Source organism: Phalacrocorax carbo, chromosome 4, assembly GCF_963921805.1.
Source record: "Phalacrocorax carbo chromosome 4, bPhaCar2.1, whole genome shotgun sequence".
NCBI classification, from domain to species: domain Eukaryota; kingdom Metazoa; phylum Chordata; class Aves; order Suliformes; family Phalacrocoracidae; genus Phalacrocorax; species Phalacrocorax carbo.
In genome coordinates, this window is record NC_087516.1 from 74538500 (window position 1) to 74559752 (window position 21253).

At 43.7% G+C, this 21253-nt stretch overlaps 1 protein-coding gene across 6 annotated transcripts in view; it reads right to left on the minus strand.

Annotated features, from left to right (window-relative positions):
* Positions 1-4161: 4161 nt before the first annotated feature.
* JADE1 (jade family PHD finger 1) overlaps positions 4162-21253 on the minus strand; it is a 43929-nt gene continuing 26837 nt past the window's right edge. For all 6 annotated transcript variants that reach the window (XM_064450462.1, XM_064450457.1, XM_064450460.1 and 3 more), the window contains exons 5-11: positions 18712-18899; positions 15278-15489; positions 13632-13799; positions 12885-13001; positions 8596-9126; positions 6169-6286; positions 4162-5249 (exon numbers count right to left, since the gene is read on the minus strand). In XM_064450462.1, coding sequence (XP_064306532.1) covers positions 4348-5249; positions 6169-6286; positions 8596-9126; positions 12885-13001; positions 13632-13799; positions 15278-15489; positions 18712-18899 — 2236 coding nt within the window. In that variant the 3' untranslated portion in view covers positions 4162-4347. The remainder of the gene's footprint in view (positions 5250-6168; positions 6287-8595; positions 9127-12884; positions 13002-13631; positions 13800-15277; positions 15490-18711; positions 18900-21253) is intronic.

The following is a 21253-nucleotide window of genomic DNA, read 5'->3' on the forward strand; positions in this document are numbered from 1 at the left end:
CAATAGTAAAGTTAAGGGGCAGCAGAGCAATTCTGGCAGATGACACAGGAAAGGAAAAGATTTCCTGCTTCCATCTGTCTGCCGAATCCTCTGAGCAGCTAACAACTGACCAAACACAGCTGTGTCAACCAGAGAAGGGAATGTGGTCAAGGTAAGCTCGCCATCCTACCACCACCACCTTCCATTTCTGTTTGGCTTCTAGAGGAGGCTGCTGGCATGTTGCTCACAAATTGGCCTTTCAGAGGAAAGGCACTTGCTGAGGCAGTTAAAAGTTGAGGCTTGCTGGTTAGATAAGTTTTCCCTCATGACAGGTAACTGTTTCGTGCCATTGCGCAGCAGGCTTTCCAGCCGTCTATATTTGTTTCTGTGTATTTCTTGCCCATCTTCCATGGAAGAGTTTTTGTTTCCCCTACCTTCCTTTCCCACCCCAACACCAGGTTTTGAGAGTTTTAAAGCTTCCCTAGTGTGGTATTAATGCTTCCCATGGAGTAAAACTTTGTTCCTATGTTTATTTACAAAGACTGTCTAGGTGACTAGTTACTTCCATTCAGCGGGTGAGGGAAACTGACTATGACAGTAGTACGCGTTTCATCTTGCGGCTTCCCAAGAGCCCTGCACCTTCTGGCATAGGCCAGATCTTGAAAATCTATCGCCGCGTACCAGACACGCTTTCCCAGTCTCTGTAAGTGGTTAGCAAGTGGCCCTCAGCTCTGACCTGCTCTTACTCAGCTAACCCCAGTAGCGCAGAAAGGCTGCTGGCAGCAAGAGCAGTAAAGCTGCTGCAAGAACCTCTCCCAGACTTTTATTCACACCTTGAAGAGCTTGTGCTAGTAACTCTTCGGAGGGCATCCTTTCATCTTCATTCTTTGAAATGTTTTTGATGGGTGCCACTCACGCTTGCCCACACTGTGAATGCACGTGATACAAGTACAGGTCTGAGAAGGATTATTTACCCATAGCTGCGTCCCTGGATGTACTGCTAGCCATGTGCCTTCACAGCCTCCTCCTTTTCATGCTCTGCTCCAAGTCCGTTCCGTGTTTCTGCACCTTGAGTTTAGAGGAAGCAAGAGGAAAGGACCTACTGTGCCCTTCATGCCTTGTCTCCTAGAGAGCCTGCAAACATTCTGACAGCGTTGCTTGACTATAGGCAGTTCATAGCGTGATGTACATCCAGCATGCTTATCTTGAAGGTCTATAGGTAAGAAATGTCATGTTCCTCTTCCAGTGGAACGTGTATGAAGATGATGGACTTTGGAAGAACATCATCTATGAACAAATGTAAACTGTCTGAGGTAAGCACCATCTCTTTGAGGATCTCGAGTTAAAAAGCATGCAATTTTCTGTTGTTGGGGCAGGCGCAGCTGGTAGTAACCAGACCCTATACTGTTCCTCAAAAAACCCCCATCTTCCTCTTGCGATCGCAGCGTGCATTTTGATACCTGCCATCATCCAAACTGAATGCTCGTTTTAACCGTGTAAGTTGTTCAGATCGGTACAGTGAGGTGTTTATGTGAAACTCCAAACAAAAGAACTGCTGCAAATTCTAAAACACTGCTGGCAAGGATACTGCAAAAATGTACAGCATTTATTCACATACAGACAAAAAGGCACAAGTCTACTGAATATTTTAACAAAAAATACAGCTGTCTTCAACTAGGTCTTTATAAATACTTCAGAAAAGGGAGAAAATAAATACAGGATTGGGCCATGTAATATAAAATAGTCATCTCTACATATACTTTTTATTTCTGTCTGTTTCTCTTCATGCACCTTTTTTTAATTAATTTCAGCTGAATGGACACCAAAGCTAGGCACATAGTGAAAAAATCTTCTGTACAAGGTTTTACAAATGTAATGACAATTTTTCTCAAATTTCTGAAATTCAGCTTTATACACAACATGTATAACCCTTCATTTAGATTTGTGTGAGTTTATAACCTAACAAATGGCGTTCCAGGCAACTTTACAGAAGTTCAACTAGCCTACAGTTTGACAGAACACACCGATCATAATCGAAGGTCTCTTGGTCAGTCTGCACAAGGAAAGCTAATGCTTAAGAACAGAAATCCAGCAAACGGTTTTATCCCAATAAAATACGGGGGAGGGTTGGTGTTGTCACTGCTGTACTTACGACACCTCTTCTGCTGAGCGCTAAGCATGGGAGACCAAACTAACCTACGGAGCTGGTCACGCTGCAGTCTTCTTACAGCTTTTTTGGTTTTGGTTCAGCTCAACTCGAAACATTAGAAAGCTTATTAACCTAAACATCGGGGAGCAAAACAGATAAGGCATTAATTCTGCACAACGTTAGCATTCATCATAGTGCAAATTAACAAGGTACCTCTTCCAACCTGGCGTGAGGTGAAATGTTTACTCAGAATCAAAATTTAGTTATTCCAGCTATGGCTTGACAAACAATTCCCTGTACGGGCACGAGCTTCCTCCTTACCAAAAACAACAGTGCCTGTCTGGAAAGCATTGCCGTACGGCGAGTAGACCTGACCTGCATCTACCTTTTCTCTGTCTGCTGTTGTTTGATCAAGTAAGTACTTCGAACACATCGCAAGAGTGACTACCTGATCTCAGAGTCACCAGTGCCCCGTTTGACTTTCACCTCTGTCAGTAACACAAGAAGTTCAGCTAACTTCTTGGGACCAGCAATGGTATTCTAAAAGTACGCTATCTTACCAAAAATTCCCCTTCCTCAACATCATCCCAAAAAGTATCAAAAGGTTAAGACTTCTGTGTTTAAAACAAATGGTAGGGATGCAGCCTGTTGAAATAGTTAAGTGCTAACTTGCATAGGAAGATGGGGGTTAATAAGCCTTTTTTTTTTTTTTTAATTTTATTTGATTGAATCCTCTGGAAGACTCGGTTATGGCAGAGTTCTACTGTGTTTTAAATGTTCCCTGCTCGAGGCAGGGGCCTAACATTAAAAAGTCAGTGGCAGGCTAGGAGTAGGAAGGGGGGTGGGGGGAGAAGGGGGTTCTTTACGCCTGTCTTCCTGTAACACATTGCTGCTTCAACTTCTTTACCAGTGCATACCTGACTTACATCTATGCAGAATACCAAATTTTACAGGCTCCAAACGCTCCACTGGTACCTGTGCACTCTACTCGGTACAGAACTGTAGCCTCATGATCCATTAATATTATTGCTCATAGCTTACTAGTTATTGCCATTTGCAATTATTAAAAAAAAAAGGTACACAATCAGAACATGAGTTCCCTCTTCCATCAAATCTAGTCCAGAATAGAAGGAAATATTTTTTTGTCCTCATTTGACTGTAAAGCGCTAATCACAATTTATTGCCTTTCCATTTTATTCTCTTTAAAAATATATATTCGTGTCCATTTTAAAGCAACCCTTTAGTGTCATAAGCCTGGCTTTCCCAATACATACCATTAGTGCATATGTGGTGGGCTTTGGGAAATCCTACTGACTAGTGCCTTAGAAATTTTTTATCTTGAATTGTCACGGTACTCCCAGAAGCAGGTGACTGACTGACCGGTGGCGGGTTGTTCCCGGGGGTGCAGTAACCCCCAGGCCTGCCCCCTTTCTCAGAACTGAGCCACTCACGCGTGACCGCTGGGCTCAGGCCGAGTCTTTTCAAGCTGTTGCACTGTACGGCAGCTGCAGCCCTGCCCCGGCCCTTCTTCCTACTCCAGTACAATGCTGTGGTCAAATCTGGCCACCGCGTGGGTGCAGTTACATATAAACTGTGGCGCCTCTGGAGGGCCATGAGCTGCCATCTGTGCTCTGACTGAGCGCAACAGAAACCATCCCGCACCCGGAGGAGAAAGACCTATCACCATCCAAGGAAAGTGACCATTCGTAATGGGGTTGAGCAGTGCAGTATGGCTAAGCAACCATCCTCGATTCCATCCACACTAGTTAAATTAAGAGCTTGTGCTTTTCCTGAAGGCAGGGGAAGGGAATAACATTTTATCAGTGCTTTTTAGCTAAAAGGGATGAATGCAGCCTATTTCCCCCTATCCCCCCATCCCCTTCTAAAAGGGTTTTTTTGAGTTATTTTAGTGTTCATCACAAATCCTGTCTTAGTAGTGATGTCATTTCGCTGCTTACTCAGGGAAGTTGCAAACAAAGGAGATCCAAACTTCTCACAGAATTGGCCGGGGGAACAAAAAACAAACAAATGAAAAAAAAAAAAACCAGCTTTTAAGTGCATGTAAACATGTTTATACAGCTCAGGAATAATGGGTTATCAATTTGTCAGTCCGTAGCCATGTCTAAGAACTCTCCTCTCTCACACCAATAAATAATGTGGAGTTGGCTTGTAGGCAGTGACTACTGACCACGGTGCTGGCACCACATGCCTGTGTCCAGTCAGGATGCCAGGATGCTTCTCCTGATAATGTCCGTCCTTCTGCTGATAGCGCTGTTTGGACTCAGCCTCTGCTGCCTGCACTTTTTTTCAGCCACTTCAGTCTCCGAGTCGCTCATTTCAGCGTCGGGGATGTACCCGTCATTCTCGCTGTCAGGCTTTAGCTTGCTTTTCGCCCTGTCCTTCGGTGAAACTCTGCCCACGCCCAGGTAAGGGTAGCTGGAGTTCTGGCGGCAGGCCTCCTCTGGGCTCTCGCCCTGCTGTTGCCTCTCCCCCTTCTTTGGAATTCGGAATCCGCCCCAGTTTTTCACTGGGCTTGTGGGCGTCGTAGGCACTTTAACTACTGTCTGATTAGAGTTTACTTTGACAAGACCCCCGTTGCATTTAGGCACTATATCCCTCCGCGTGCCAGGTGCTGACCTACCACTGGAGTGGTTCACAGCCCTTTTATTTTCCGATTGCCTCTGAGAGAGTTCTGTGGGTCTCAGTGGTTTGTGGTTGTGTTTAGAAGTCTTTTCCTTTAGCTCTGCCTTCACCACCTCACACTGCGGACGATTGTCTCTTCTTTTTCTGTGGTCTGGTATAACTATGCCATTCTTCTGCTGTGCTGATACAATCCGTGTTTCTGCGAAGGTCTTGTCGAAATTCAAAAAGCTACCTGGAGCTGCGCTGCCCTCCCTTTGGCCAGGCTGCCTCAGCGTGGATTTGCTGTCGTTCCCAGAGCTGTTTCTCACTCCGTCTCTCTTGTGTGGTTTTTTCAAAGAGTGGGTTAGAGATGTGCCCATTTGCTTCCTGAAGAACGCAGAATGCCATTTCAAATCCTCGATCTTGGGGGCGTTGGGGCCCAGAGATGGACTATTGAACAACACTGTGTTTTCCATTGAGGAGAATGAGGAAGGCACACCTAAGTGTAAAGAAATTAAGTTCAAGTCAAGCAATTCGTGTCTGGGTAAATACCACTTTCGAATGTACCTGTTTTAACTCTGTTCCTCACGCCTGACACGTTCTTCAGCATAGATGGGTACTTGGTTGCCTATCCAGCACCTTTACGTCACAATTATGCGGCTATGTCGTGGTTTCACAACGCACTGCTGCGGTAGCTTACTTTCCTGTAGCACCTAGTTACACTTGTAGCAAATGCAAATCTAGTGCTACTCTATCCACTAAGACAGAGAGACTCCTCAGAGCAGGGGCAGAAAGCAACCAGCGAGTGAGTCTGATTGATTCTGGCCAAAATCTCAAAATCTGGTTTATTAGTTACTGACGACGTTAAGGATAACCTAGTTAAAGCAGTAACTTTGAAAGTTATTAATCTTTCTGAGAAAAGACTACTGTCAAGGAGATTAGGCAGAAACCCCCCCCCCCCCGTATTATTTAAAAACCAGAGCGCTACCTTCTCAAAATTCATTTTGTTAAGCCTCCATCTATGATGCAAAGAAGCACACGCTAAACACTAATGCAGCGGCACTAATAAACCACGGACTTACTAGGTACCATATGGCACCTGACCGTAAGTCATGGGCTCTCTGTCACAAGGAGCCGTTAAAGAATGGCACCAGAAAGGCTCTGAAGCAGCAAGCCATCCAGTGCCCCACGGATAAGGACACAGACTTACTGGTTTCTATAGCAATGTCCCCACCATTAGAGCTACACGGGTTCTCATTTTTTCTTCCAATCTGCTGCTGCATGGTGGACTACACAGGATTTTAATGAGAATAAATGAGGTCCTGTTTGTCCTTCAAAATGCGTCATTAGCCTGTAAACCAAACCCTGCAATGCTTGTGCCTGCGGTCTCCTGTGGAAAAGGTAATGCTGAAGCATACCTGAAACTCTTTCTTGTTCCAACTGCTTTGCGTAGATATTAAATATCTGCTCTTGAACTTTGCAAACAGATCTCTTGATTTTTTCCCTTCGGGTCACCATGTAAGTGAGATTACGCACCTAGGAGACATGAAGTCGGTGAGTTTTACAGGAATTGCGTTTCTATACTCTTGTCAACCTGGGCTCCGAATTAATTCAGTTTAAGTACTATGCACCGTTTAAACAAGTTAGTAATGCCTTAAAATTTAACCTTCTTCAACACACTTCTTAGAAAAGAGTCTTAAATACCATTTCATTGATAGATTATTCCATCAGATTTGGGAGGGCCACAGCACAGAAGTAAGTGCTGTGAACACCTGAATCACATATATATATATATATATATACACGCACACACATATACACATACACATACACACAGAGGAAATCTAGAGAAATGCTGGAAGTGCTTAAGTATACTCAGTATTAAATAGCCTAGCACCATTTGCTTCTTAATGTTTGAGACACAACAGAAAATTGTACTTAATAGCACGAAGATGCGGAGAGCTATTCAGCAGTACCGGTCATGCCGATGACCCTGCCACGGCAGTGTGACTGACTAAAATGAAGGCAGACCAGTCGATTCATGCTGTAGCACAATGGAGGTAGCTGGGACTGGAACCAGTAACAAATGGTTATTTATTTTGACTATATCATCTCAGGTGTTTTTCAGAAGAAAACTACATTTCTGCCCTTAAAACACGACTGTCTAATCCAGACAGCTGTGAGCGTTTCACAACCACCACTCTTCTAGAGCTTAGAAGCTATTTCTTTCCCAGATGAGGGAATCACTGAGAAGCGGACGTGGTGTTCCCAAGGCTCCCTTCTCATTTCAGGGGAGCTGCATGCAGCGTGGTGCCCTGGAAATTACAACCCTGTAGGCTGATCTCGCAGTCATTGAAGGAGGAGCCATCTAACAAGCGTGACTCTTTTTGCTAGGGCCCTGCTCTATTTAAGGCTTCTAGTCCTGGGACAACCAGTTCTTAAAAGTAACTGTCATTACTCTGTGGATTTGAACTAGAAGGGATCTGTCTAGGCTGGTACCCTTTCTGATACAGTCGCGGTCTTTGTTCTTTGCCTTCTCTGAGCCGAGCCGTGCCACAGATGTGTCATGTCCGTCCACAGAAGTACCTGTTTCATTAGGTGAACTGGATGACACAATTTCAAAATCTGTTTCTAGATGGACAACACCATCACTAATGTCATTCATCATCAAGTCTACCTTGGATGTACAGTCAGTGGGAACAACGGAGTACTAAAATATTAAAAATATTACTATTACTGTTGTGACATTGCACTTAAAAATGGAAAGGATAGATATAGAATAATTTAAGATCTGGAACACATAGTGACAGACCCAACTTATTTAGCTGATTGAAGAGAAGCTTAAAAGAGATCTTGAGCGCACAGGGCAGAAACAGAAGACACTAGATAACAGCTGTCTTGCCGAGCAAGGGAAGGGTCATGGGCTGGAAACTAGAAAAAAAATGTCAAAGGGAAAACTGCAGTGATTCATTAGAAGAGTAGTTAGCCATTGGGAGCCTTTACAAAGGATGCAGTAGATGCATGAGCACCTGCTGGCCTGACTTAAAGCCTAGGTTGTGTTCCAGAAGAAAGACTAGTTCACCCACAGTTACTGAGCCTGAGGTAGGACCTCCTGAGCCGGGCTCCATATGTGGCCTACGCGAGCCATATGCTGTATGGACACGAAAAACTAAACCAATTTCAGTCCTCTCTCTGGCTCTCGCATATCTTAAACTCTACTAGTTAACCTCAAAAACTAAACAGGAAGGAATTCAGGTCATTACAGGATCAGATGTACTTAAGATAAAACACCAAACTGATCCTACTGAGCTGTTCTTTAAACATTCAAAACCTAATGGAGTGGAATGTCATGTGCCTCCCAAACCTGCTGCACAGATAGTCCAGGGAAATGGCATCCTACTGCGCTGTGTGTCAATGAAAAACAGATCTGCTGCAAATCAAGGGTAAGTTCCATCATCTTTTCCTTCATGTGCACAGGAAGAGAGGATCAGAGAAAAGCCCTTAAAGGCTAAAGAAGCTCCAGCTGGGGGTTGCAGTACAGTCCACAGCCATCAGTCTTCATCAGTAAAAAAGCATATGTGGCTGTATGACAATCCAGTTGGAAGGAGCTTGGACACTACACGCCAAGACCCGCTGGCCCTGTGAACTAACCCTCTATTTGGAAAGGGCAATTGGTGTGGTCTGTAGAGATTTAGTGTTAATGGTCTTCTCTGACAATACAACTTTGAGTTAAGATGCAGCATGGCGGGCCTGCACGCAAGGGCAATAACTGAGGGCATAGTTTGGAAACTTGGCTAACGAAGGCCAGCACACCTCGCACAAGCGCAGGCAGTGCAGTGGCTTACCCGCTCTAGATCCTGCCGGAGGTGTGTGAAGAGCTGCAATCTTCTGAACAGAACATCCTGTTCCCGTTTAGCCAGATTGTCCTCTTCATCCTTCTTTGGGGTAATCAAAGGCTTATTGAAGTTGGCTTTTCTCTTCAGCTTCCAGTACTGGTAAAGGAATCCCACCGGCTCCTCGGGCAGCCGCAGCACTTTAGCCACTTCTGAAGACTCAACAAAGGTATAGAACTCATCCTCCAGCTGCTGGAGCTTTTGCTTGCGGAGGCTCACTCTGTGGGCCTCCTCCTGGTTTTGATCCATGCTGTGGAAAGGGTCGAGGTGGGCAGGAGGAGAGCTGTCCTGAATCCCGTTCCCGTTCTCCTGACCTGGGCTTTCATTGAAAGTCTCATCATCCGCTTTCTTGGTGGAGCTGTGCTTGGGACAGTATGACTTAAATTTGACCTCATCGTTCTCTGCCAGTATGGTCTTCATCTCCAAGCCACGGTCAAACGCACAGGTGACATGAAAGGCTGTTCTGCAGTTCTTCACTGAGCACTACAGAAATTAAATTAAAATTAATCAAACATAAATTTAAGAAGCCACGCTGCCTAAAACTATTCGAGCAGCCAGGACTGCTTTGGAAGAACAACCCTGTTACCGCGCGCTGCTTCTGAGCCGCATGTACTTTCTTGCTCTCTTTTAATTAGGTTTACGATTTAGTGCTTTCAGGCCAGGCAACGATCAAGTGGCCCAGTGGGACAGGAGTGGTTAACCCCTCCCTAGCCCAATCCCGCTATTCAATAACCAGCAAATCCACAAGAGGAGCGTTCGTACCGTCACCGGAGCCACTTGCGTAAGGCAGTGTTACACAAAGGGAAATGTTCCCCCTTTGACCGTGCCAGCATGAGAGAGAGGGAAAATCGTCTCGGTGGCTCCAGGCCAGCCCGGTATTTTTAATTAAAAGGCTTTCCCAGCACCTGGACCCACGCTACCCAAAAGGCCTCAACCAAGGGGAATTTTTTTTTCCTGCTATCCCAATTTTATAATGTCAAATATTAAATTACTGTCAATCACTACTTCACTGACTGCAGCCTTCGCTTTACCTGGGGGAGAGGGAGAACAGGAAATTCAATTTTTTGCCATTTTATTTCCCTCCCAGTGAACCCAGCTGTCGGGGAATCATGGGCACTAGTTCAGCTGATTTAGCACTTCATTTCAATGATATGTAACTTTCTCTTGCAAAATGCTGTCATAGCTATTGCCAGCCACAAACTGAAAGGTTTAAATATATATGTGTGTGTGCATATACACACACACGCACACATATGCATTTGTATCAACTCACACCTCTGCCTCCAGTGAAAAGAACTCGAAGTGGAAATGAACATTAGTGCTATTAACTAGGAGGAAACCAAACTATGCTTAAGCCAAGTCAGCTAAGCTTAAAGAGAAACGCACTGCACTAGGATGTTGATACAGAGCTTTGTAAAGAAGCCAAGTATCTTTCTCCTCTGGGTTTTCCTGCTCAGGTTGACTCAGCAGCCAGATGGCGTATAAAGGTACAACAGAGTTTAAGCCGCAGAAGTTGCAAATGAACATTCTTTAATAAAATCAACGTATAAAAGGAATTAAAAGATACCAAAGCATCTTTTGCCCTTTCCTCTCTTACTAACAAACAGGGCAAAAGCAGCCCAACCTAACACCCCACAGCACAGAAGAGCACATCAGCCATGGTTTCCAAGCTGCTGTGACTGAGAACAATCGGCTCTTGGTGCGGCTAATGTTTTAGTGGGAGAAGAGGGGAAAGCCTGCCTCATCAGAATGAAATCTGCTGAACCTGGGAGGATATGCAGTCTCATTTTTCCCAGCTTACTGCAGCTGCTCCATGCCCAGCCTGATGCACGCTTCCAGCTGCCGGCTTTTCTAATTGTTGTGCACATCTCATAACATCTCTGGAGGATCTCTCTCTCTCAGTTCATCCACTTAATGCTACTTCCTTTCTATTGCAGTGGCTTTGTATAACGGTCTTCTCTGCTGTATAAGATTTCACAACACAAATCTTAATATTTCTCACCACTAGCTTTAATGATACCAAGATTTACACAACTCCTGTAAAATGTCAGGCAAAACTGTAATTTTTTTGTTTCTCCCCCTTAATTTCAGATGCAGAACTGTCTGAAGCAGCAGCCATCACGCCTGCATGTCATCCTGTGTTGTCACTAGAAGGGGAGAGGTGGTATCAGAACATGGAAGGACTCTCCCTGTCCCTTGCACACTAACATACATAAATACTTAACTGTTCAACTCAAATTGCTCCAAGTTACCCCTCAGAACAGGTCTGGAGAACGGACAAAACAGTTTCAACTATGTAACAGCGGCCAAGAGGAAGGGGACAGCTCCGCAAGGAGGTATTATGATTGCAAATTTATATGCTGTGGACAGATTTATTTCCTCTACTTAACATTCACTATTTTATACATTCCTGAAACAGAATGATAGGTTTCACTGGAACTACTGCTGCATTGCCGTTTTACAACTTTTTCTGGCAACCTCATCAAATGACTCAGAGCAGAGGGAAAAAGGAAATGGATAAAACCTAATTTTAAAAAAGTGTAGGACTTTAGAAATTTCTGCGTCTTAATGCTGGCCTTACCATCATGGATCCTGTAACATTAGGCTAGCCACAAAACAGGAAAGCTCTACTTCTTCAGACTTCTTACGAGACAGTAATATCTTCCTGTCTGTCTCAGGGAGCTTTCTGAGGATCACTTTGCTGAAGTATATGAGCCCTTTGAAGGTGAAGAGCATTACTGTAATACTAAGCTATGTTTTTTTGTCCTTTTCTACACAATGGCGACAGTGCCCCGAGTGGGGCACCTGTCCTTCCTCTCATCGTTTGTACTCCAGTACGGCAGATCAAAGTTTTGTCTCGTGTCTCAGGAAACAAAGTATCTCCTCTTCCAAAAATCTGGGGCTTGGTAACGCATTGTCTCAATCTCTCTAGATTTTAAAATTGTTCTTAAAATTATTATTTAACATTTCCGAGTGAGTTTCCACTGTAAAGGATATCCAAGTGCTTTATAACTAACAACCCAATATAAATATGCATGTAAAACCACACTGCCCAGTCTGAAATGCTCTGCTGCAGATCAGTTATTTAAAAGCGACAATTCACAGGCTATGGTGAGAAAGGCTGAATCCAGATCCAACTGAAACTGCAGAGGGAATTTCAGAAGTCTGCAATGAGACAAACTGGCACTGGCCCAAGAATGTGAGTTGTTGGTAAGAAACAAACGGCTTTATAGTGCTGGCTTTATGGTTTAATTATTTATTGCATACGGAAATAATTCTTTTTGGAACTATGAAGACTAGACGTTTGATTCTGTCCCGTCCTGCTGTTTTGGGCAGTCATCATCCCTGAGCTCAAGCGAGTACCACAAGTCAGAATGATAACGTGGCACTGCTTCCGCAGCAACATGAACTGGGAAACTCACACCCGGGAGGTTTTTTTTCCCCTTAGAAACACCAAGAGCTCCAGAATCTACCCGCAACTGATGGAGGAAATGGAGCTCATTTCCTCAGCTTGTGGCTTGCTTGAATCTCAGAGCAGACCAGTCAAACAATCTGTTTCTTTCCTACAGCTCAAAAAGCCTACTATTGCATGATCAGATATTCTCCTCAGCAACTTAAAAGCTGGGCAAACAACAGAACAGTTACAGAAAAAACAGTTACAGCTGCAACAGTCCAGTGTTCAGAAGCACCTAAAATAAGAAATTCAAAGCTACAACGACCTTTATTATCAAAGTGAAGGTGTTCACCTCCACTGACTTCGCTGCAAGCTGGGCACGCTCATCTCCTTAAAATTTCAGGTTGTTTCAGGAAATACTCAACCCCCACTGAGGGATCCAACTTGTCTCAGAAGTTACTAAATCGGCACTAGCACATAGGCTTCAGCACAGAAGCTTTCAGCATTCAAGCTTCATTTTTGTATGAGGTACATCACAGAAGTTTAGGGTTTTTTTCCTCCACTCAACAACATCTAAGTTTTATTTCAGTGCACTAATAAATGTATCAGCACATCTACCAGTTAGGAAGTCTTGTGGGAGGACCTGGCTATTATTAGTAACATTTACTAGAAAGTAAGAGTGCACTAACATTCAAAAGCACTTTGTGTGCAATTAAGTCCCACAGTAACAAACAGGAAATCAAAGTTTACCACGGATACACATTTTGTGTATCTTCGAAAAGGCAAAACAAAACCAGACTGTCTGAAAAACAAACAAAACACACGGATGTTTGTGCGATTAGACTACCTGTATAGATGCTCCAACTTTTTCATTACAGAGGCTGCACACTAGTGCCCATCTACTGCTGGGAATGTGAGAAACCTTTGTAATGGGCTCCATCTTTTCTGGGCTTCCAATGCTCACCTAAGAGAGAAAAGGTTAAAACAAACCAGTGACTATTATGCTGTTAACTGAGAAGGGAAACAATTTTATCAAAGAAATCAAATTCCTTGTGTGCATATGCAAAATTAGCAAGTTCCAAGTTCCTCAGTTTATAAGGAACTAAAGAGATTAAAATTTCTTGTTTAAAATAAAAAAAGAAAAAGAGTTCCTCGTGGCATGAACAAAACAGTTTCAAGGTGAAGCTCTCCGATTTAAAATTATCATACAGGATGAATATTTATTATGAGAACCCAGAGGAATTCTCACTGTCACATCCAAACCTTCCTGATTCACCTTTAATGTTCCGTTTACAAAATAAAATGGTACTTTGTGTGCTTGTTAAATGAGCTTTGCCAGCAGCAAAGGCCTACTTTTTTTGAGGCCTAATTTTGGTTGACAAAGGTAACGTAATTACTTTCTTTACAGATGACGCTTCATGCTGCCAGACTTTACATCTAATGGAAAATCTTTTATACTCTCTTCCTAAGGAGTACCATATATATGCTACACTCCGTGTAGCAGCACACACTAGAGGTTGAGCAATGTTTTTTAACATACAACCTCTCTCCCGGAGTCACCGCAGCCCTGAACTCCTGGAGGGTCGGCACCTACCTCTGGAATCCACAGAGCACAGCTAACATGGACCCACTTGGTGCCGCTCCGGGTCGGCTTCATGGCACCACCCTTCTTGGGACACAGCAAACACTTGGGCTGAACACCAAGCGCGCAGGTCCTGCACAGCCAGCTGCCTTCCGGCACCTTCAGGATCCCGTAACATGCCTGTATTCCCAGTTACAGAAAAGGGAAAGAAAAGAAAGGAAACAACATGCATTTCTGTTACTTTTTAGCTGTTTACACGTAGCCTCTCACAACTTTCAAATGTTCTTTATGGAATTTCTAACACTACAGAAACATTAGCTTGTGGAGGATCTCAGCACGCTTTCATGAACTTAGCCAACCACGCTATCCATTCATTCCCCAAAAAGATCTTTCAGTGAAAGGAGCAGAAGTCAGGACCAGCTGTTACACAAAAAAACACTGCCCACTTCAACTGGGAAAATGAAGAACATATTTGCCAGCCCAAAGAGCAAGGGGACTCCGACAGAGCACCCTGCCAGCAGCAAGCTACGATGATGTTCAGTATCACAAAGACTACAAGTAACAGGAACTGGACTGTATCTGATTCAAAAGGCAAGAACCACAAATTCAAGAACTCTGCTGTGCAATGCTCAGTGTTATTCCAAAGCACTGGGGTTTACTTCTTAGTCAGAGGGAAAAGTGCAGAATGGCAACTAATTAACATCACTTTTTTCAGAAGATCACATCTTCACAGAGAACTCTGTCCAAATCACTGTCTGTTTTAACCCTCTTAAGTCAGATTTGATGTGATCAGAGACTAAGGATCAGAGAACTGCTACAGGTCTAAAAACAACCACTTTGAGTATCTTGCAAGGTAGCCATTTGTGCCTTACAGCTGTCATTAGCATTCTTCTTTATCATCGGTACAAATGCGTTTAAGTAACACATGCAAGAAAATGCCATTCTTGCTCACTGGACAACAGAGTTTTCCAAACACTGAAAAACAAATCAAACTTCTTAAAGCTAAGGAGGGAGGACTGGCTGACAGGAAGGCATCTGCCACAGTAAGAAGCATCTATGGAAACAGATACACTAAAATTCTATCTGTTCTTTCATGCTAAGACTTCTTAACTGCCACAAAAAGGTAGCACATAACAGTGCTTCATTAGCTCAGCTCAGGTCAGTAGGTTCTCCATTAAATTAAAATCACTGTAATAAATCCTACCTGTGTCCCTACTGATTGCCTAAAGGTTCTTTTTTCCCCTCTCTGCTGAGCCTAAGTTGCTGATACTAAAGGTGTCTTAGCCCCAGAAGTGTGCAAAACAAGAGGAAAAGACTAAGCAAGAGACGTGACCAGGTGAGAACGTGCAGCAATACACACGTGTATGTTTTTGGGAGGCTATTCCTCACCTTGTAACTTCCTCCACACAGACACAATACCACTTTTAACCCTCTTAGCGTGACATTTCTAGAATTACATGTAACAATTATCTTTCTCAATTACACAATTTCTGAATTCATCCCACTGCTCAATGGTGAACTCTGCAAGAACTTAATAGATCAATGCCTGTCGCTGGAAAAAAATCCAACCTGTTATCTTTAATGGTTTGGAAGAGTTTCTGTCACCACCCGGAGCAGTGCCACTACACCCCTCCCCCGCTGTGCCCTGGCCGCCATACCTGGTGCACACAAATATTGCATTTGTCACAAAACACCATTTCGTTGCCATCTTCGCCATCTGGAGACTGACAGACGTCACAGACAACATCTTCATCGTATTCAATTCCAAGTCCTTCTTCCGTCTCGATGGCATGGTTCATGTTATCATAGCATCGTTGTTCAAACTCCTCTATGACCCTTTCCATCGTGTACTCATCCAGCTCAGGCATCCCTGGGAAACAGAAGTTGCTACTTATTTAAAGGAAAGCGTGATAACTGCTGCCACACACAACTCCAGCATCTTTCTTAACAGATGAGTAGACACAGCCGACCCTCGCACGTACACATCATTCCTAGACAGTCATGCCTATTCCAGCATAAATTAGGGAAACTGGGAAACAAAAAAAGTCAAAGAAGTCTTATAACTGTAGTAAACCAATCTTTCAAAATCCTGAGAAAAATGTTCATAAACTGATTTTGGCTTCTTGGTCTTGTTCTCATTTTTCCTTCTGGGACAGCAGTGGCTTTTCCTTCAATTTTTCAGCCCAGATGTTTACTCTCTGGTGAAAGATTTGAGAGTGTTTTGCACCAAAAGTAATGGGGGTAGAGGGGGAAAAATCAATGACAAAATCTGCTGTGATATTTGTAGCAAATCTGCAGTTCCTAATGACAGCTGTTGGTTTTTCACAAGTTCCAACCCGACTGAGGTCTCCATCAGACCCTGCTACACCAATAAATTATTTTGTTTTAAAAGGTGAAAAACACAGTTGTAATAAATGCAACATCTAATCTGGGATTTGGTCTTTTCAAACAGCACCCATCAGAAAATTACTCCTGACACCACAGCTTCAGGCTGATTACATCACAGTATTCTATAATTCAAACTTATTAATTATATTAGATTTTTTTCAGGTCTATAATACCAATTTATCATAGAAGCAGCAAGAAAAATACCAAAAAAGAGCACAGTACTTCCCCCTCAGTCTTCCACCTCTCATGCTGTGACAATGAGCTGGCTGCAATACTTCCAAGTTGGTACTACACTGACCTTTACCACAAAATCGTGCCATGCAATTCACCCTTGTGAAACCAAGAAAGCTGTGCTACTGCAAACAATCAGTCTCTTCCTGCGAAGTCAGTTTAGCACAAGTGTTTCCATATACTTCAATCACTCCAATGAAGCATAGGTTTAGGATATCCGGCTTTTCGTCTAATTCCCAATACCTAATGTTCACTGTGACACACAGAAGACTGCAACCTCATGATGTGTGTTTTAACAAGAAAATCCTCCCTTTGGCTCTCCCTGTGAATAACTGAGCCACAAATTCCACAGACGAAGAAGAAAAAACCTCTCTAGCTCCCTCAGATCAGAAGACAAACACTACAGAAGTACCAGCTTCCCCTACTGACAGGTAAACCCTCGCAGCAGAGATCAGTGCATCCCACACCACCCAAACTGAGCAGCTGAAAGGCAGCAAGAAGGAACATCCAAAATCCTGCTGATGAAAGAGAGTGAACTTTGCCCTGCAGCCCAGAAACATTGCACCAGCAAAGCAGATGATGGCAGGTTTTAGACCAGTTTGCAACTGAATTCTAACCTCACGATTGCTACCACTTTATAAAAAATTCTTCGAGATATGTCACTGACTGTGCATTTAGACGGTTAAAAAAAGGGAATCAAGGGGCTGCGGCTTCAGTTCAAATGTTTACATTCATTCTTTTAAAGACAGAATATACGGTTACAGTACCTGAAGCACTCCAACAGGTATCAAAGAAAACACAGGGAATTCACAGCTGCAGGGACACCACAAAGGAAGCACTACAACCATGGATCAGGAAATATTTCACTTTTTAAATGCCCATTAATAGGATCTGTAGAGTGCAGTGTCTGATAGAGCTCCCGGGTACATATTTCAAGACCCACACTGTACTGACAGGAACACTTCCTTCCCGCTGCACACCGCAAAACTGAGTGGATAAAGATTTAGAGTAAATGAACTACAAGAAACTACACCAAAACACAACACTGAAGATCAGATCTGTCAAATTCCAGCTGTTCAGTGTTTCATGTACATGTACTTTTGAAGGTTATGTTGGTGTGGCACAATGAGTACCACAGGGCTCCATGCACAGGTACAAATCTACATGATGAGGAGCCCCTCCTGTGTGCTTTAGTGTAACACTGCAGTAGCCGTCCTCTGGTTTTGGCAGAAGACAGACAGAAGGAATTATCTACATTGGATAGATGGGTATCAATGACAAATCACAAAAGGTATTGTTAATTTTTCACTGAAAAAAGCTAAGGCGACTTGCTGCTGCTGTTTTCCTGAAGGTAACTGGAAACGTTAAAGCCTAAACTCTTGAATCATGAACTGTTTTGAAATTGCTGAAGCCCAGCACTAAACCTAAGCAGGCCTGACTTGGGAGCTGGAAAAAAGGCTTGGGTAAGAGACCAGCTCAAGGTTGGGTCATCTGTTTCTTCCATATATGAGTTTATAAAGGAGAAACTTTAGAAGAATTATAAATGGTCACTTTGTGGTTTACCAGGTCTTGAGCCATGCCACATATGGGCTACAGCCAGGTAAAACTCATATGACTAAACTGTAACCTAAAGCAGGGAACTGCCACAATGCCGAAACAAAAATCAACAGTGTTCACCAACACGTCCAAACCTCTTCCATCTGGCACTGCATCTCTCCCTTATCTAAACAATGTGGTTAAGCGCTGTGCTGACTTACATCCTCTACAGTTCCATTGAAATCCTCCCCTGAAGCACACACCTTCCCAAAGAAATGTCCCTGTTGTTGCCCTGCTCCCCTGCCCCTTCCCCCACACAGGCCATCCTGTGGAACAGGGAACAGTCACTCCCCTTGTGACAGCTCCTCCTCCCGCTTCGAACAAGAGCATATGGTCACAGCAAGGTTCAGGAGGTTCCTCCAATAAATCACTGCAGGAATTCCTTACTGTGTCACTCCCTGCACAGCTCAGCTGGCACAAGTTCTCTAAATCTCCCAAGACTCCTTGTCTACCTTCTTTGCACTGAACACCACTAGCTAAAAAGATGATGGGGGTATGTGATGCAGAGGAAAATAAATACATAAATTAAAGGACTAACTGGAGCAACTGCCGGAATGGTCCATCTGATTTCTCTTCAAGGACCTTGATGGCAAAATGGGAACTTTGTGAGAACTCCCTTGCAAAATGGAAAGCAGCAGAGGAAAAAAAAACACATGACCAGATTCTGACCTGGTCTAAGCAGATACAACTCAGCAGTTATGAAAGCATATATCTTAGGGCTTAATCACATCAGGTCTGGTTTCCCGTGGCTACCCCATCTCTTCATACCTCTATCATCTCTTCCCACTGCTGCCCTCCCTAAAATTATTCTTAAGACTGACAGTTTTAAATACAAAAATAAAAAAAGGAAACGAAACTGCAAGCACTCATTGCTCACCCATTTCTTTGAATTCTTCATTGGCAAGTTGCAACCACGCTACATCCACATCATTGAGATCGTAGCGACACACACTGTCTGCTAAGGTTCGAATGTCAACGTAGCCCAGCTCTGGAGGCTCCGAACCTGATGAAACAATGTACTTCCTGGGACGTGTAAAGGTGACAGCTTTCGTCTCAGACACAACCCTAAAACAAACAGACAAGCAGACGTCAGGTATGCTGGGTTGCTGAGGGACTTTTTCTAGATGAATTTTCTAGAGAATTCAAAACGCCTCATTCTACGTGACTAACAATCAGCAGCAATCATCTAACCAGCCAAGCAATCACCTTGCACCAGAGGTGGGAAGAGGAAACAGTACAGTGCACTTCTAGAACAGATTGGCGGTATTGTAAGAAATGAATCAGAGTTGTCTAGAAACCCATTTCATTACCAGAATTCCGAATAAAATTAAAAGCTTAGAGAATAGAGCTGTGCTTACTCTTACCTGGAATTCACACTTGTTTAAAGCTAGAGAAGGAACACTGTATTTATATAGTGATGGCTGCCATCTGCACAGATGTTAAACTCTGTTTTAAGACTTTCTTAAAATCAATCTGTTTAACTACAATACCAAGATTAAGAAAATTCAAGGAAAGAAGCAGTATTTCCTGCCACATTTGAGGTTTTCTTTCTTACAGTATGTTTCTTCTGGGTTTTTTTTTTTTTTTTGGTATGTATCTGTGTGTAGCTACTGAATGCCATCTTTGTGAAATTCAGAAGACCTTTCCACAGAGAATCAGTAATTAGCACTAGCTTCACCTTCACTTACCCAAGCAGATCCAACCTCTGGCATCCTGGGTCTGCATTTCCTCTTTCACAGTCACTAGGGTCATGCTGGGCCAAGCGCAAATATTCATCAGCCGCTGCTGAAACTACCTTCTCTCAGGTTTTGCAGGCTCCACTTGGCCAACACCCAACCATGAAAGCGTATTTTAGCTGCAAGCCAACTGAAGTTTTGTTCGACTACAGGCATTGGATCAGGAAAGGGTAAAGTACCTACAGCATGTAACTTGTTCTAGGTCAGGTTCCTGCAATGCTGCAACTTTGCAAAGCCAGGAGCTGGGGGCAAAACCTCCCAATTCACAAAGGACAGCAGCCGTTCTACCAGCAAGCTGGTGACTTGCCTCCAAACAGCAAGATAACTGTGTCAGTCCACCCGCAGCACAGTTCTCTCAGTAGAGGATGTTGCACCTTCTCTTGGCTAAATGCACACACTGAATTTCAGTTCAGGTAAAACCCATTTCACGATGTAACTCTGGTACCTCCAGGAGTGACAGGCCACACTGCCAAATGACTGCCCTCCTGCAGCACGAGTGTTGGGTGATTTTTTGGTGTTCTGGTGCTACAAGGGAGAAGAGAGTGCTACTCTGTGTAGATACAGCTTTCTGCTGGGAACAGCCTGAGCCTGAGCTCCACAACAAGCAGGACATCTTCCACCCTATTTTGCCCCTACCTGAAGTCCAAGGTGTCAAGTCCTCCTCCTTTTAGAAGACCCTAATCTGCTGCTACTGTATTGCACACACAGATCTCAGTAAATCCTCTACCTGCTTCAGTCTCCTGCACAGCCCTTAACCCTCCCTTGATCTAGCTTATTTCAGACAACCATCTGAGAAATGGTGGGCAAGCGCCAAATGCTGAATTTGGGGCTTCTGAGGTGCACAAGGGGACTATGGAAGAATACGTATCTGACTGACCTTGCCAGCCTAACTGCACTGCCACAACTGTCCCTCATCATACTGCACAGTATTAAAATACTACAGACTACTACATCTCTCAGACAATTTACTTTAAACCTGGCACTGCTCTCCGAATCTTCTGTACCATAAATTCCTTCCTAAGTACCTCTCCATGCTGAAATCATAACCTCTGGGCAGCGCCCTGCACATGCTGTCTGAATACCACTGTAGTGGCACAGCAGAAACAAGCACAGGTAGTTTGGCTTTAAAACAAACCACCTTCAATCTCTCTATTTCTGTGAGAGAAAGTAGTAAAAAAAGGCAACGCTTACTGCATATCAAAAAACACATTCACCTGAATTATCCATCTGACTGCCTGCTTACACTGAATCACCACACAGACTCGCTCCTTTCCCCACCCCTCTGAACCTACTCTTGCTGCTCTGAGCAGTCGCTGCAAGGCCAAAACTTTTTATTCTCTATTATGTACCTCATTAGCATCAGCTATTTGTATTGTATCTTGCTTCTGTTCTACACCAGCTACTCTTGGACTATTGCTGATCCAATTTACAGAACGTCTCCCTCCCTCCCAAAGTTAGGTACAGAACAGTTCTAGCACTCCAGCACCACCATGGCAGGGCTCTCCCAGTGTTTTGTGAGGGAGCAAACTTGATATTAATCAGGCATCAGACGGCCACTCTGACCAGCAGGTGCTCACCAGTAGGACCACACAACATAGCTCAGCAACTAAAAAAGAGTGGTGCTTCCTGTGCTGATACCTACAACTGTGGGTGCCTGCTTTCCCTACCTCCTTTAATATCTTA